We start from the raw sequence: 16475 nt of genomic DNA on the forward strand, positions 1-16475 counted from the left end.
TGTGTGTGTGTCTGAGTGTGATTAAGGAAAGTAAACCCTGTCAGACTTTAATCAACACGGTGGCATTTAGGTACAAGCAAGGCAGCCCGGGGAGTTTATTTTTCACGGTGGAGACAGCAGCTCTTGCTTTGCAGGTAGAAAGTCCAACACGTCGTGACTGCTGTTCAAAGAATCCTGAGAAGCGGGAATAATGGGATCGGAGGAAATGCTATTATCCTCCAGACAGGGGGGTTCTGCAGCACATTCTTTGCAACCGATATGTCCTCCCCACACAGCCGCCGCTGGTGTAATCCGGCCTCTATTGTTACAGCCGTGTTCAGTCAGACACTATCGCTGCGTGTACTGGCGAGAGAGGGGGGCGGTCAGCCTATAGACAGGATGGTTATGGGGGGGGGGGGGGGGGGGGGAGGCACATTGGAATCAGAACTGCGGCTCCTCTTGGCATGCCCTTTGTACACTTTCTTCACACCGCTCCACACTCGCTGTCGACTGACGGCCTTGGCCTTTCCGCGCTGGCTCCTAGAGAAAGGGGAGAAGCCTTCTCGCGCCGCACTGCAAAAAGCTCGCCGTCAGCAGATCAGATTCAACTAATTCCAGAGACAAAGAAGAAGGAAAGAAAGGAAGGGAGGAAGGAAGAGGTTGATTGAAAAAAAAAAAAAGGAAGAAAATTGCATTGATTGGATTCCATTCTCTTGTTTTTTCAAATTGAACGATACGATCTCCTGTTCCCGCCCTCACCGCCTGTAATCCAAAAGGTATCACGTTCAATAGCAGTGTCCCTGCTCCACGCACCACCGTCCTCACGCTAATGACAAATTCCCCGCTGTGTGAGACGGGGCACTGCACACTGCAAGCTGCTTTTTCACAACCTCAATTACCAAGCTCGACAGTGTCAGTGCTCAGATATTCTCTCGTCTCCTCTCCGTCCGTGCGCTCCCTTTGCCGCTGACACAGATTAAGGGGAGAAATGCGATGACGCTGTTTAGCAGGCCGCACCGCAGCCCGGACACGCAGCAGGGCCTTGAGGGACAGGCTGCCAGCGTCTGGCCTCTCAGGGGACACTCTGCATGATCCTGCTTCTAGCTCTTGGTTGTGAGAAGAATGGTCGCGATCGATACATTACCTGGAATTTATCAGCTACTGTTGGGATCAATTGTGTTTAACACAGCCTCCAACAAACACAAACACACACAGACACACACACACACACACACACACACACACACACACAAGCACAATCATTGATTTAGGTCTAAGTCTTCTTCTATTTTCTAATTCAATTATTCAGTGGGCCTCTTGTGTCAGGGTAACAAAAGAGTGGCCACGATAGATCTCTCTCTGAGAGGAATATCAGCAGCAATTATGCAGCTAATAAGAATAAGTACCCCAGATTCTCAAGTCTCCCCAGTGTTTACCTGTCTCTGTTAATTTGTTTGCATAGAGCTTGTCTCTCTGTTTCCCCATGGTGACCATATGGGGAGGTGATACAATCAAACATCACTACTTGATTTATAGCTGCAGGCAAATTGTACTCATGTATAATAATATGAATGTGCACATGCCAATCTACGTAGGCATGTGTGCCTGTGTGTTTGTGTGTGTGTGTGTGTGTGTGTGTGTGTGTGTGTGTGTGTGTGTGTGTGTGTGTGTGTGTGTGTGTGTGTGTGTGTGTGTGTGTGTGTGTGTGTGTGTGTGTGTGTGTGTGTGTGTGTGTGTGAGAGTGTATGCGTTGAGGGTGGAGTGAGTGCACATGTGTGCATGCATATGTGATTTCATGCATGCACATGTGTGAGTGTGTGTCTGTGTGTCGGGGGGCTCCTGTATGCACATGTGTGAGTGTGCGTGAGCGTGTGTGTGAGCGTGCACGTGTATGGAGACGATTGAAAGTCTGTTCTCAAGCGCAGCACTGTTGTTGTGCAACGTGTGCTCTCCCTCTTCCAGGTGTTCTCTCAGTCCTTCACTGCCTCTTATGCTATCTACACTGTGGCCAATGGGTAGGTAGCCAGCTACTACTGCTATTGCATGGGCTGCACTGGGCATGACTGCTGCCAAAGCAAGCGGGCCAGCGGACCGACCCCAGTTGTGTCTCGTCGAATAACCCCACCATGACTCCGCCCTACATCTCGCCCAGCATTGTTGTTGTGTCAGTGTCCTCGCTAGGCTCCTGGCTGCCTACAAAATATCTTCAGTGCAATAACAGCAGCGAGCGTCATTGTAATTGTGTTTGGAGCCAGGATCCTGTATCTACGAAAGATTGTTATGGGAATTACCTGAGAAAACGTTGCTAGAAAATGTGTGCCTGTCCTCTGGAAGATAAAAACTGCAACTGAATAAAAAGGAAAGAGCGAGTTTGCACCCTTGCATGAACCGATACCATTCATATCCTCATCTCTTTCCGCTCAGCATCTTGTGTCCTCGTTTCAACTAGACTCTATCAAACAAAGAGCAAGGGCCAGGCATGGATCTCTCTCTTTCTCTCTCTCTCTCTCTCTCTCTCTCTCTCTCTCTCTCTCTCTATCTCTCTCTCTCTCTCCCTCTCCCTCTCCCTCTCTCTCTCTCTCTCTCTCTCCAGGGGGCTTAAGTCGGGGTCTTTGTGTGTGTTTTCCAGGGACCTCTTGGAGCTGAGCCCACCAGAGGGGGAGGCGCCAGGGCTGCAGTACGCAGGCTGGGGTCCGCAGGGGAACCAGCTGGTTAGACTCACTCACTCCCTTACTCACTCACTTACACCCACAACCCGCACTCACTCAATCACCAACTCACCACTCATAATTTGAGTCACTTCAATTACTCAGGGCCATGGCTACCACATCAGTTATGCCTGCCAGCATGCACAGCCAATATTGTACACCAAGTTAGTTTACTAAAAACAGAAGAAAAAAAATCAATGGCAATATAGCAGAATAAATGTGCTCATGCATCTTTGCTCATCTGTTGCCCATGAGTTAAGTGGCACTGTTCCCAGCGCAGCTGTGCTCTGCCTTCAAGACGAACTCAGTGTACCGAATCCAATGAATAATCAAATCACAACACAACGCTGTATCCGTCTGACATGATCGATCGGCGCCGTGGCGTCAGATCTACGTGCACGGGGGAGATATCTACTACCAGCCCGGCGCGTCCAGCCCGGCCCTGCGCCTCACGTCCTCCGGGCGGGAGAGGCAGGTGACCAACGGCCTGTCGGACTGGACCTACGAAGGTCAGTCGCTGTCCAGCCTCGCCCACACAGCCGGCCGGGGGGGGTTCAGTCAAGGAGCCCGGCTGACGCAGTGTCCTGGTTCTGCTCCCCAGAGGAGGTCCTGCTGAGCTACGCGGCGCACTGGTGGTCCGTGGACGGCGCCCGGCTCGCCTACCTCACCGTCAACAACTCGGCCACGCCGCTGATGGAGATACCGCTGTTCCTAGGCAACATCTACCCCTCCAACCGGCTCTACCCCTACCCTAAGGTCTCAAACTCAGGTCTTTGACAGCCATGTTTCTTTTTTTAAGCATTTGCCTGCCAGGATGTCTGCAGACGTGTCTCGGTTGTGATGGCTGTTTTGTTGTTGCGGCTGTTCCCAGGCTGGCTCCGGTATCCCCTCTGTCAGCCTGTTTGTGGTGAATCTGTACGGTCCGACTCACACGCTGGAGATGACGCCCCCAGACTCCTTCAGGACCAGGTGTCAAACCTTTTCGAAGGATCCATTTTTCTTTTGGTTCTTCTGTTTTGTGTTTGTTTTTAAAATTAACCAATTTTATTGATTTGTTTTTATGCATTATTTTGTTTTCTCCTTCATTTTTTTCTCATCTTTCTTTTATTTATCTGTGTTTACTCTGCTCTTGCTTCCTAACGGATTTCCTTCTATTTGACCTTGAACAAGCATTTTAAACTCTTCTTTTTTTTAAATCGCAAAAGAAAATAGCTAAATAATAAAATCTTTTATCTTTCTGTTGGCCCCCCTCTGTATTATTGATGATAATGGTAATTGTTTTCTCTGTGTAGAGACGGCTACATTTCCATGGTAACCTGGATTAGCAGCACCCGCCTTGCGGTGCGTTGGCTCAACCGCTCCCAGAACCAATCTGTGCTGTGCGTCTGCGAGGCCACCACTGGGGCCTGCTCAGAGGTGAGGGGTCCCGGGTTGTTGTTACACATATAGAACAGTTCCTTCACTAAGGGTGTCAGGATTCCCGTCCTCATCACGCTCTCCTGTTGAGATCAATGGGTTGCATGCTGCAGCATTCCTGCAGACCAACCAAATGCTTTGTTCCCGTGAGAACGCTTCATGTAATGCCTCGATATTGATGAATAACATTCTGCTCTCTGTGATTGTGAATTCCCAGAAACACAAAATGGTCATGGATCTCATGCAAAACCACCGACAGGTCAGTAGTACAAAGGTCAGCCGCTCTGACCTCTCCAGGGCTGCGGTGGTGGTGAGGGGGGGTTCTCTTGGTCATCCCTTTGGTGGCGGGCCCGCCGTATCTCTGTTGACTCAGACCTCTCTCCGTCTCTCACCAACAGGATACCCCCTTGTTCACTGCGGATGGCTCTGTGTTTTATATGGTGCTGCCTGCCAAACAGGGAGCCCGTGGAGAGTTCTACCACATCGCCAGTGTCTCAGCCCAGGTCAGAGAACACATCCTCAGACAAAACCCTCATCATACAACTTCATACGTACATCTTCTGCCATCTCCCACCCTCTCTCGCTCTCTTAATGTTTTGTCTATTGTTGTGGTGTTGTTTAATTTTTCCTTTTGTTTGAGTGTCTGTACTGTCTGTATGTATTCCTTTTTCATTTGAAAAGCGTCTTTGAGTATTTAGAAAAACGCTATAAGAAAAAACGGATCAATTATTATTATTATCGTTATTATCATACATCACGATTCCCTTTTTCATCAGTCTCTAATAGCTAATCACTCAGAAGGCAGTCCAATTTAAACAGGGTAATTTTAAACAGCATGGGGAAATAAAGTTTTGCTTGTTTCTCACCTTTAGTGATACCAATTAAGATAACAGGATCGACTTTACATCTCCTACATTTCCCAAAACAATAAGTGCAATGACATTTTTTGTTTTTTCCTGTTATTTTATTATCTATCAATGTAATTGGTTATGAAAAAAAAACGAAATATCCTCTTTGTCTTATGGTTTGGTAATATGTTCTATTATCTGTATTATTTATCAGATTTTGAAAGAAATGTGAGGCATAAGCCCAAAAGATATCTCCTCCCCTACTTCTGTTACAGTTTTTCTCAGTGGCTTTGGTACATTTCTCAGATCAGAATTGAAATTCAGGTAGAAATTCTTGAAAAACTACCTGTTCAATCTTCACATCATTGTGTCACTTGTGCACATCAAAAAAGCAGTTTCTCATTTATTTGAACAAGTTGCAAATGCTTTGGTACATTCATGCAAATGATTATGTACAATTCTCTGCTCTTTCCTACATTATCAATTGCTTATGTCATGTTGATCAAAATGTATTGTAATGGGTCTCTATTGAATATATTGCAATATATCTATTGCATATTTCTATACATTTCCATTAGACTTTTTTTCTAAATCTGTCCTGAATTGGTAAATTGCTCCCAGGTGAATCTTGTTTTTGGTGGATCTCCTGAACGTTGAACTGGCAAGCATATATATAGCTGGAGCACAACACAATGTTACATTGTCTGCCAATGGAAGGACAAGGAATTGGACAGGGTCAACAGCCAGAGAGAAGAAGAGGAAGAGGAGTGAGGCTGCCTGAGAATTTGTGGCCCATCAGACAGGAACGTCAGGAGGTGTAGGAAGACTGCACTGTAATTCCTACAGCAATGCATGTACAGTTTACCCTAAGGAAGTTTAACTACATGGTCTGTCAACAAATTACAGTACAAACAGTCAAAGCGTAAATGTGAATCTTGTCCAGTCTCTTGCAATCAATCTCCCACATACACTAAGGTGTAACTTACAATTGACAATAATTGTCTTCTATCAGAACATCCCTCCAGAGTACACTGTTATATTGACAACATGACTAAGCAATTTGACTGTCTTATCCGTACACAATGACACAAGGACTTGTCATTGTGATGGCACTGAAATGTTCATTGACACAGATATTTACTTTTGAGAAACGAACAAAGGATTTTGAGCAAGAGACTGGCTTTTGCTTGAAATCCATGCTGTTTTGCTATTTGTACGAATTGTTTTGAGAAATGCACTTACTGTTTTGCCAATTTCAATTCTGATGTGAGAAATGTACCAAAGCGACTGAGAAAAACTGTAATATATATATATATACATATATATATATATATATATATATATATATATATATATATATATATATATCCACAGAAGAAGGGGAGGAGATATCTGTATACACATATATCTAACAGAATGCATTTGTTTTGAGTGCGTGCCTGTCTCTTGATCCACTCTCTCTGCCTCCTGTGGGACCCAGCCTGCCATCCCCTCTGTGCCCCCCCGCTTCCTGACATCAGGGAACTGGGACGTGACGTCACTGTGCGCGCTGGACGAGGAAGCTGGGAGGATGTACGTGAACGGCCTCTGGGGCCTTAGAGCAGAAGTAGCAGATAGGTTTTTCTGTTTGTTAGCCATGAACATAAGATGGCATCGCAGGAAGAGGCTGCAGAGAGCAGAGAGCAGAGAGCGGATACTTAAAGCCATCCTCGCTCCACATTAGTTTGGTAAAGTGAATCCCCAGTGGTATATGTTTAAAAAACCTGTTTAAAGCCGATAAGGTAAGAGAACCATCCCACCCGTTTGAATTTGGATGTTGCTTGTGGCAAAGAGGTGGTGTGGAACGCATCATTGGATTAGTCGAACTAAGCCGTGGAACGGTGCTGCTTAGCCCTCCTCTCTGGGGCTTGGGGCACCTTGTAGCCCTTCATGACTGATTGAAGCACCATTACAGCAAACATCAGAGACTATATACTGTGCAAAGTGTCCTGTGATTTGGGTGGGTGGTGGATGGCTGCCAAACTCACGCGTTCCCTCGCTTCTCCGCAAGCAATTGAAAGGCGCTCACACAAAATGCACAATCACAATCTTTCAAACGCTGAAGACAAAGCCCACAGGAGAAGAGGCTGCCGTGTGGATTCAGAGCTCCAACGCACAGCCTCCATCTCTCTGCCGCCGACATAATATGTTTGAGCTGGTTATGCTTTATGTACAAATGGGAAACAGTGTTTTGTGTTGATATATGGTCTGTGTGGATCATTTACAACGCGGTGTCAGGGTAGACTGTTGAGGGTCAAAATAACTAATAACTTATAAGGTTTCCAATGGCTTGTGTCTCTGTGTCTCTGACAGATACTTCATGAGCTCAGAGGGATCTAGGCAAAGCAGACATCTTTACAGGTGAGATACGCTACTTTCAAAATCAGTTGCATTAATCGGAAATATGTTTATACTTGTGAGGGTCTTGATGTATTGCCATTTTGTTGAATTAATCAAATACTGAATGATTTGATCCCTTTTAAAGAGATGGAATCAATAAATTCCTTATTCAAATGGTCTGAGATTTACCCTTGCAAAGCAGCAAAACAGCAGCTTGCTAATGTTCAGGCTTACTATTGCAAATATGCCGGCGTGATTTGTTACGGAGGAAGAAACGACCCCCGTAGGGCAACAGCTGACGCCTCTCTGCCCCCATGAATGGGTTCCAGGCAGGCAGCCCAGCTTAATGCATTTAAACAGGCTGAGGCCAAGTCAGCTGACAGGAAGCCTGCAGACCGCATCTCATGCTAAATGTTCTCGTCTGCTAACTGTGAATAATGAGCTTGTCTCCTCAATCATCCATTTCCTGGATGTATAGCAGTTATATACATTCCCTTATTGATTCATAGCTCTTTTTTTCCAAGTCCTATCAAGTGTTGCAGCCAACTTGCTAGTTCAGACATCAACATGGCATCCATGTATACATTTTTACAAGGATGATGAATGTCTGTTAAGTTTGTGTGGATGATGGCTGGTTTAAGTATCCTCACCTGACCCGAGTCAGTCTGATTGGACTCTGGGGCTGGGTGAAGCTGCACACCTGTTGCACATTGAGCAATCAATGTGCACAAGTTAAGGCCCAATCCCATTTCTACCCCTTACCCCTTCCCCTTACCTCTTCAAAACAAGGGGGAGGGGTAAGGGGAAGGAGTAAGGGGAAGGGGTAAGGGGTAGAAATGGGATTGGGCCTTAATATAGTCGTGGATGCAATGCTACAATTTAACATCTGAGAGGTTGAGAAAGCTAAAGTTTGAAAGATAAAGACTTTATTATCCCTTGTTACAACTAACAACAAAACCTGAGTTTGTTTGCAAAGAACTCTTAACTGTTCTTGAATCAGGCTTCAGGTAATTTTCCCAAAATGGGTGGATACCTCCGACATACACCGACCAAGCACCACATGTGAGGCACCTCCCGTAGCCCCTAGCCCAGCTCCCCATTGACTCAACATGCACTGATCGTCTTCTCTGGATTCTCTGTAGATTACCACGGAAAGAATGTTCATCTTCACATTACAGTTATGTTAGATGTAGAGCAATGCGGTGCTCTGATTGAAATTCACCTTATTGGTATAAAACTACATAATAAACATCTACTCAGACAATAAAGCATACCTTCCTCCAATTGACAATACCACCGTATGTGATTGTGGAAAACATTCATAAAGCAGGCAATGTTTTAACTTTGAGTGTAGCACTGACTCGTTATCCTTAACGCATAAGTCAGTATTAGTCAGATCATATGCCTCCACGTCTCTTCCTCTCAGGATGGGGTGAGCCAGTTACAGGGAGGTTTACAGCTTTTAGGGCTCAACTTGTAGTAGCCAGGGTTCATCTCAGGTGTGTAGACTGTGTAAATGAGTGTCCCTCGGAATGTAGGCCTTTTATTGACTGTGATTCTTCCACAGTTATTTCCTTTATATGGGCAAGAAAACGGCTTCCTTTAAGCTTATAGTAATTACATTCATACGGCAAGTAATGTTTATCATTGACATTAATTAGTTAGCCGTAAAATGTAGAGCGCATGAAGAGGGCTCCACTCTCCTTTCTGGCCTTCATAAAGCCCTCTTGAAGTATTTCCCTGGATGAGCTGAGCCGGGCATAGCGGGGTATATAAACAGGAGTTTATATTTTTTGGGATCAACTTGAAGTCTGCTAAGTAAACAAGGTTCATCTCAGAGGGCTGTTAGGAGGTGTAACAGAGGCGTAATGAGTGACTGGACGTCATGTAGGCAGGCTAATGCTTATACTTATCATTGGAGATCAATTTCTACAATAAACCGTTTTCCAACATCACCATCATCTGTCCTTGTCTGGAGGAGCCCAGTAAAAGTATGCTAGGGGGAGGGTGGCAGCCTCCTAGGTGGAGTGTAACAATATGTGTGTGTGTGTGTGTGGTGATGGCTGGTTTAACCTGTGCACCCAGCCAGAGAGTCCAATCAGTCTGACCCGGGCCAGGTGAGGCTGCTTAAAGCAGCCTTCATCCATACACACTCCACTTCCTATTTGTGTCTGAGGAATCGGTCCCCTGTCTATTCTATTATTCCAGGTAGAGATGCGACGGGGAACAGGTAGACCTTGTCACGGAGTATGTCCAGTAGATCCTCTTCATAGAGAAACGCTGGTGCTCATCTCATTAACAACGGGTCTGCTCCTTTGATGTACCGAGCAGAGCATGCTAGTGCAGATGGGTCTACAACCCATGCCCTGGTACATGATGTAACACGCCCATTGCTAGTGTGTTGAGCGACGCCTTTGTTTGTCGTGCGACGACACCTCTGTGAAATGGGTTATCGCCTCATACCGCCCCTCGCTTCACCATCCCTGGTCTTCTCTTTCAGCGTGGACCTGAACGGAGTCTTTCAGCGCCAGTGTCTCTCCTGTGATCTGAAAGAGGAATGCAGTTTCTTCAAAGCAGACTTCAGCCACAATCAGACCAACTTCATTCTCTATTGCCTCGGTAAACAAGGCCCACCGACGGCACACAAACAAACAAGCACAGCTATAAGCAAACATTATATGAACAACCTACGCAAGCACACAAAACCAGCAAATATACCCTCTGCCGGAAGATATGGAATAGCTGGACGTGAAAGTTGCTTACTGCTCAAATAGACCAGGTTCCTGTTTAATCTCATTGTTTGTATGATTCACCAGGCCCGGGAATCCCTCAAGTGACGCTGCACAGCACGACGGAGCCCTCTAGTGAGTGCTACCGCTGCCTGGCTCTCATAATGATGAAGCTCTGCTCCAGTCCTAGACCACCGTGTCGAACACCTCCGCCCAGCCCCTCCACCACCGCTCAGGGCAGCCGGAGAGGGCGGTGTGGTCAGAGGGGGGAATGTCGGAGGCTGACACACACACAAACATATACACACACACACACACACACACACACACACACGCACGCACGCACGCACGCACGCACGCACGCACACACGCACACACACACACACACACACACACACACACACACACACACACACACACACACACACACACACACACACACACACACACACACACACACACACACACACACACACACACACACACACACACACACACGCACAAACAAACATATACACACACACATGCACGTACACACACATACACACATGCACACACACACACACACACACACACACACACACACACACACACACACACACACACACACACACATACATACACGCAGAAACACACACGCACACAATATCCAGACTGCACAACAACAATTCATCCTGGTGTTTTCCTTGGGAAACATTGCCCTCTATCTCCAGCTCTGTGTAATAGCTGCTGCATGTCATTCACACAATACAAAAAAAGTGTATCAGGCCACTACAACGTAACCGCATTAGCTATACTAATGCAGTGCCCAGTGAAAACGGGCCTGCTCAGGATGGGCTGATTGCGCTGCTGCTTGCAGCTATCTCAAAAACCGCTTATCCAAACAAGGTCAGTCTGGACACTGCACCTCTTTGGGTCCTCAGCAATGCAACCCCCAAGTAGGAAGAGGATCAGATAAACGGTTGTCAGAGAGACAGACAGACAGACAGACAGACAGACAGACAGACAGACAGACAGACAGACAGACAGACAGACAGACAGACAGACAGACAGACAGACAGACAGACAGACAGACAGACAGACAGACAGACAGACAGACAGACAGACAGACAGACAGACAGACAGACAGACAAAGACTCCACTAATTAGTTAGATAACCAACGTTAAGAGGTGCTGAAAGTGACTTCTTAAGGAGCTTCTGGGACTGGATTATTGCCACTGATACACTCATTTTCCTCTCTTTTAATTTTGCGTGTATTCTGGGACAAGCTCCAGGCCATGTAGAGGTTATGGCTCTGTGCTCTGGTCTCTGTAGCTCCAGGGCATGCAGAGGTAATGGCTCTGTGCTCTGGTCTCTGTAGCTCCAGGGCATGCAGAGGTTATGGCTCTGTGCTCTGGTCTCTGTGGTAATGCTTTGGTCTCGTGTCACGGACCTGCTCACCTGCTCACTCACCACGGTGATGTTTTGGATTCAACATGGGCCTAGTGTACTGTATACACACAGCTATCCTGTATATGAACCCCCCCCCCCCTATGGACCCTCCTCCCCAGGGTACGAGGTGCTGGAGGACAACGGCCCTCTGGCTGAAGCCCTGGAGGACAAGCAGCTCCCAGAGACCAAGTTCAGGACGCTCTCCACAGACAGCCACGGTGAGACCATCAGCGGAGGGTTCCTTCATATCTGCATTTAATATCTGCTCATTATCCAGTATTCATTTTATTAATATGTATACAATATCTATAGATATTTACATACATATATATATATAGTTCTATATATATATATAGTTCCATAGTTCTATATAGTTCATAGTTCTATATAGTTACATAGTTCTATAGTTCTGCATATATATATATATATATATATATATATATATATATATATAGTTCTATATATATCTATACATTCATTGCTACGGATCTACATGCCGAAGATGCTCACCGTGTCTCTGTATGCTTTGTTTAGATCTGCACCTAAAGCTGTCTGTACCTCGGGGTTACGAGTTGAACCTGCACCCGCTCCTCCTCATCGTGTAAGAGTCCCCGGGCTTCGGTTACAGCAGATCACATGTCTGGCAGCGTGCAGCGTCACTTTGAGCCAGCAGGCTGCATATGCAGCATTAGAGTTAGTTAGAGTCATAGGTATTCTTCATAAAGACAGAAAGCATGGATACCTATTGCTATACCTCTATCTATGTATCTATCCGAGATTCTATGAATCTATGGTTCTATCTATATATCGTTCTTTCTATGTATATTCAATATGTCTATCCATATTTAACTTTCATCTGTTTTTCTACAGATATACATAAGGGAGCTTTTTCTTGCCCTCTCGGGGGCGAGGGTCAGGGGGGTGACATAAATATATGGCCTGTTAATCCCATTGAAACTTTACCTGTGATTAAGGGCTATTCAAATTTAATAGAAATGCAATGTATATACATTCATTTAATAGAACACACTCATTCGCTTATTCACATGTTATACATTGTACATATAGACGGATCGATGTGTGTGTCGTGCAGACATCACAACAGATTTGTCGCAGACCACCTGGGGCGCTGTTCACTCCGTCCGGCTCCACACCTCGTCTGTTAGCTCGAGTGGCTAATCCTGATCCTCTCTGGTGGGTCAGAGATGGAGTTCCGGGAAGCCAGTCGGTGACGGAGGAGTTCAGCCTGGGCTGGCCCCAGGTGCTGTCCAGCTCCCACGGCGCGGCCCTGGCGTGGGTGGACGGCCGCAGCGGGCAGCGGGCCTCCTCGGTGGACCCCCACAAGCTCAGCTCCCTCAGAGTGAAGGACTACCTGGGGGTCGTGGAGTCAGTATACGGCCTCTTTCATTTATTTTGTTTATTTGACATTATGCCAGTGAGGTGATTTTAAAGTCATATGCATTGATGTGTTTAATGATCATGAATGTACTTTTATGGCCCATTCCCACAGATGGTTGATGCAACTGCCTTACATCGACGATCGGAGAATGGCCCTTTACGGCAAGGTGGCAATGCTTTTTCATAGTGTGGGGAATGGTTAACGTAATGGCGTAATGGCTGGCACATCTCTACTGATTTGGAAAGCACCACTGGATGTGCGTGTCGTTTGACCCACTTAGAGCATTGTGTTTACGTGCGTTTCATGTACTTTCTCATAGGCGTTTGGTGGTTATTTAGCTCTAAAGATGTTAGGTGCAACGGACCGGCTGTTTCAATGTGCGGCTGCCGCGGCTCCCATTACCGACTTCAGACTTTATAGTGAGTTAGAACTATGAAGTCATAAATGATAAACCCATGAAGCTTCAATTATGCAATAATCTTTTGAACATGATTCGTTCCGTCACATATAGGTTCTGCGTTCTCTGAGCGATATTTAGGCCTTCCAGCCAAGGAGGAGCACACATATTTGGTGAGAAATATTGCTTCAAAGTGTAATGAAATAATAAAAAATGACAGCATGAATAACATGACAATGATCACAATAATTGTCTTTGTATAATGAGATTCATTGTTATTGGTCTGCCGTCCTACAGTCTGCATCTCTGCTGGAGGAGGTTCATAAACTCAAAGACAAGAATCTCCTAATTCTACATGGAACGGCAGATGGTGAGATCCTGCAGCTAAACAATTATTTTATTTTAATAGTTTTTACATTTTTCTAAATTAATGTTATTTCCGTGTGTGTGTGTGTGTGTGTGTGTGTGTGTGTGTGTGTGTGTGTGTGTGTGTGTGTGTGTGTGTGTGTGTGTGTGTGTGTGTGTGTGTGTGTGTGTGTGTGCGCGTGCGGTGTTTCACGGTACCGTAGCGAGCGTCCACTTCCAGCACAGCGCGGAGCTGGTCAGCCGTCTGGTGAAGGCGGAGGCCAACTACTCCCTGCAGATGTACCCTGACGAGGGCCACGAGCTCCGGGACAGGCGCAGCATCCAGCACTTCCAGAGGACTCTGGTGAACTACGTCCAGGGCTGCATGAGGCAGGGGCTCCTCCTGGCCCCTGTGGAGGAGCCAGAGGAGGAGGACGATAATTGAGCCAAAAGAACAATGTTTGAGACTTTACGTGTCTATGAGGTACTCGATCGGTTTGGCCTACCAGCCACAGAAGCACAGGAGTGGGGACCAAACTCTTCAGTTCACCGTCTTGAACTTTCCTCCACGCGGGTGTTTGTATTGGTGTCCGTCACAGGCCTTATGTGTCTACATAAGCCTCCATAGGCCATGAGGGATCTGTATGTATTTTTTTTATTTCATTTGACAGAATGTTTACGAATCATCAAATGCGTGCATGTCATGATGGCTGCATGATGTGGAGTAGTTTACAATGACATTTTTCTTTGTTTCAAACTTCCGACTGGGTTGAGTATGCAAGGGGGAAAAAATTGCAGCTACAGCAAGCAAAGTGATTGTGCCAATGGATCCCTTCACAGACTGTCATTGTTATTACATATTGCATCCATGTGATGAATGAAGAATGATAATGCTCCTTCTAGAGTGGTTCAATAGTTGTAAGGAACTAGGATGTTATTCAATTATCAATACGTGGGTAAGTGTGTCAGCTGCTCAGACAGTGTAGCCAGATCATAAAAGATTTAGAAAAAAAAAAAAAAAATTAAAGGTAAAATTAGTGGTACCAAGCATAACATTATCTTATTTTCTAACCATAACAATTCATCACCTGGATTGCATGCTGGGGGAAAATAACTAAATTAGTTTGTTTTTGTGCACTTATTGAGTTGCTGTTGCCTGCTTTTCTTGCCAGATCTGACAATACTGCCTCTGTTGCCATTCAACTTATGAACCAATATTGCTTGGTTACTGAGAGCTTTTAATATGGGTTTGCAGCCATCTTAACAATGTCCGAAATATAACTACTTTGCTATAAACGGTCCCATTACATGTGAACTATTTTGTACAATTTGCAAAATGTTATATGATATTTTATCAAGGTGCATTCTACAATGTCATGGAGTAGTCAATCAACCCACTCCACTGTTCATACTGGTGCACTGCATGTCGTTGTGTCTCCTGGTACACCTGGTACATCTTTTGAAACATACTTTGGGAATAAATATGAAGATCTTGTTTTACGTCTGTGATTTTTTGGATTATTTTGGTTTTTGCTATCATTACTATCTTATCAATACTCAATTACACTCAACCAGTTGTTGTTGGTCCAATTGGACTTTGGTTCTCTGTACAGAAATGCAGGGAAGAGGAACCCCACGATTAGGAGTTGGTCCCAGACGGTTCGAGAGACGCAGAGATCGTTGATTGGCCTGTGGCATGTGCCACCGCGACCACTGACATATGCCGTTCGGAACATGCCGGACACGTGTCAAGGTTGCGCCTAGTTAGGATGGGTTTTAAATTTGATAGCTAGTTCAGACTGCTTGTATTTTTTATACTCCGAGTCCATGATGGTTAAGCGTTTCCAAAAATGTCAAAATGCTTCAAGGGTGGACGTGGAATGACACACACCAGACTCAGAAGATAAGCTGACCCTATATATGGTACGAGAGCTGCTCAGCCACGGGCCGTCAAGTGGTACCGGGTTTCCGGGCTGTCAGGACTGCAGAGCAAATCATTGGCAGAGAGCTCCCAGTCCTGCAGGACACCTCCCACACACTTTATCTCAGGAAAGCTCTCAGGATTATGAAGGACCCCACCAGCACATTAACTTTCACTCTGCTGCCGTCTGGCCGGCGAGACCAGAGCATCTGCTCTCACCTGCAGACTGAAGTAGGGTTTCTATCCGATCAGCCATCAGGATCCTCAACAGCCTGTAATGACGAGTTTCTACATTCACATGTAAAAACTCATCATTACATTCTTAATTTATGACCTTATCACCCACAATAATATATTATAATTCATTTTCAACCTCATAATTGCGTGTAACTTTGACTTTTGCAAATAGCAGGATGTGCACATAGTTACAATTGGGATTTTGTATAGAATTTGTTTTAATTATATTATAACCATGTACTAATTTACTCATTTATTTATAGGCTGCTAATATTTATAGTATATTTTTATATATTCTTTCTCTCTAGCATGTTTTATCTTCCTTGCCCTAGCAAGTAGTTCCTGGTGTCTAGTTGTAATAATTTCTGACAATAAACTATTTGAAATTGACTTCAAGATCAAGATCAAGAAGAGCAGTTCTAAAGCGCAGTGTTTTGCGCCCAGATGTACTTGTGCAACTTATACACAGAGGCTATTTTAATGCAGTTGTGTATTGGCTTTTTCATAACTTGAAATGGACCAAAAGTATTTGTTCAGGCCAGTTGTGCATAGTGCATGGCTTTCATCACTTGTTCATAATGCTTTGGTTGAGTACAACGTTTAAAATACAGTTGTGTAGAGTGGAGTTCAGTTTAGGTAAATTGGACATTGTCGTTTATTTTGTCTCATTTCAATAAACACATAT

General features: G+C 45.3%; 1 protein-coding gene across 1 annotated transcript; it reads left to right on the top strand.

Annotated features, from left to right (window-relative positions):
• Nucleotides 1-1884: 1884 nt before the first annotated feature.
• Nucleotides 1885-15132, top strand: LOC132460225 (inactive dipeptidyl peptidase 10; the record flags this gene model as incomplete). The annotated part of the gene is made up of 20 exons (XM_060055324.1): nucleotides 1885-1994; nucleotides 2609-2690; nucleotides 3076-3196; nucleotides 3289-3443; nucleotides 3559-3656; nucleotides 3980-4103; nucleotides 4321-4362; nucleotides 4502-4606; nucleotides 6432-6523; nucleotides 7304-7351; nucleotides 9831-9949; nucleotides 10147-10194; nucleotides 11611-11709; nucleotides 12026-12092; nucleotides 12695-12877; nucleotides 13002-13056; nucleotides 13210-13309; nucleotides 13402-13460; nucleotides 13585-13657; nucleotides 13857-15132. Coding segments are annotated over 20 exons (2001 nt in total), but the record flags the coding sequence as incomplete, so codon positions are not given.
• Between the last annotated feature and the right edge of the window lie 1343 nt (nucleotides 15133-16475).

Source organism: Gadus macrocephalus, chromosome 1 (genome assembly GCF_031168955.1).
Source record: "Gadus macrocephalus chromosome 1, ASM3116895v1".
In the NCBI taxonomy this organism is placed as follows: domain Eukaryota; kingdom Metazoa; phylum Chordata; class Actinopteri; order Gadiformes; family Gadidae; genus Gadus; species Gadus macrocephalus.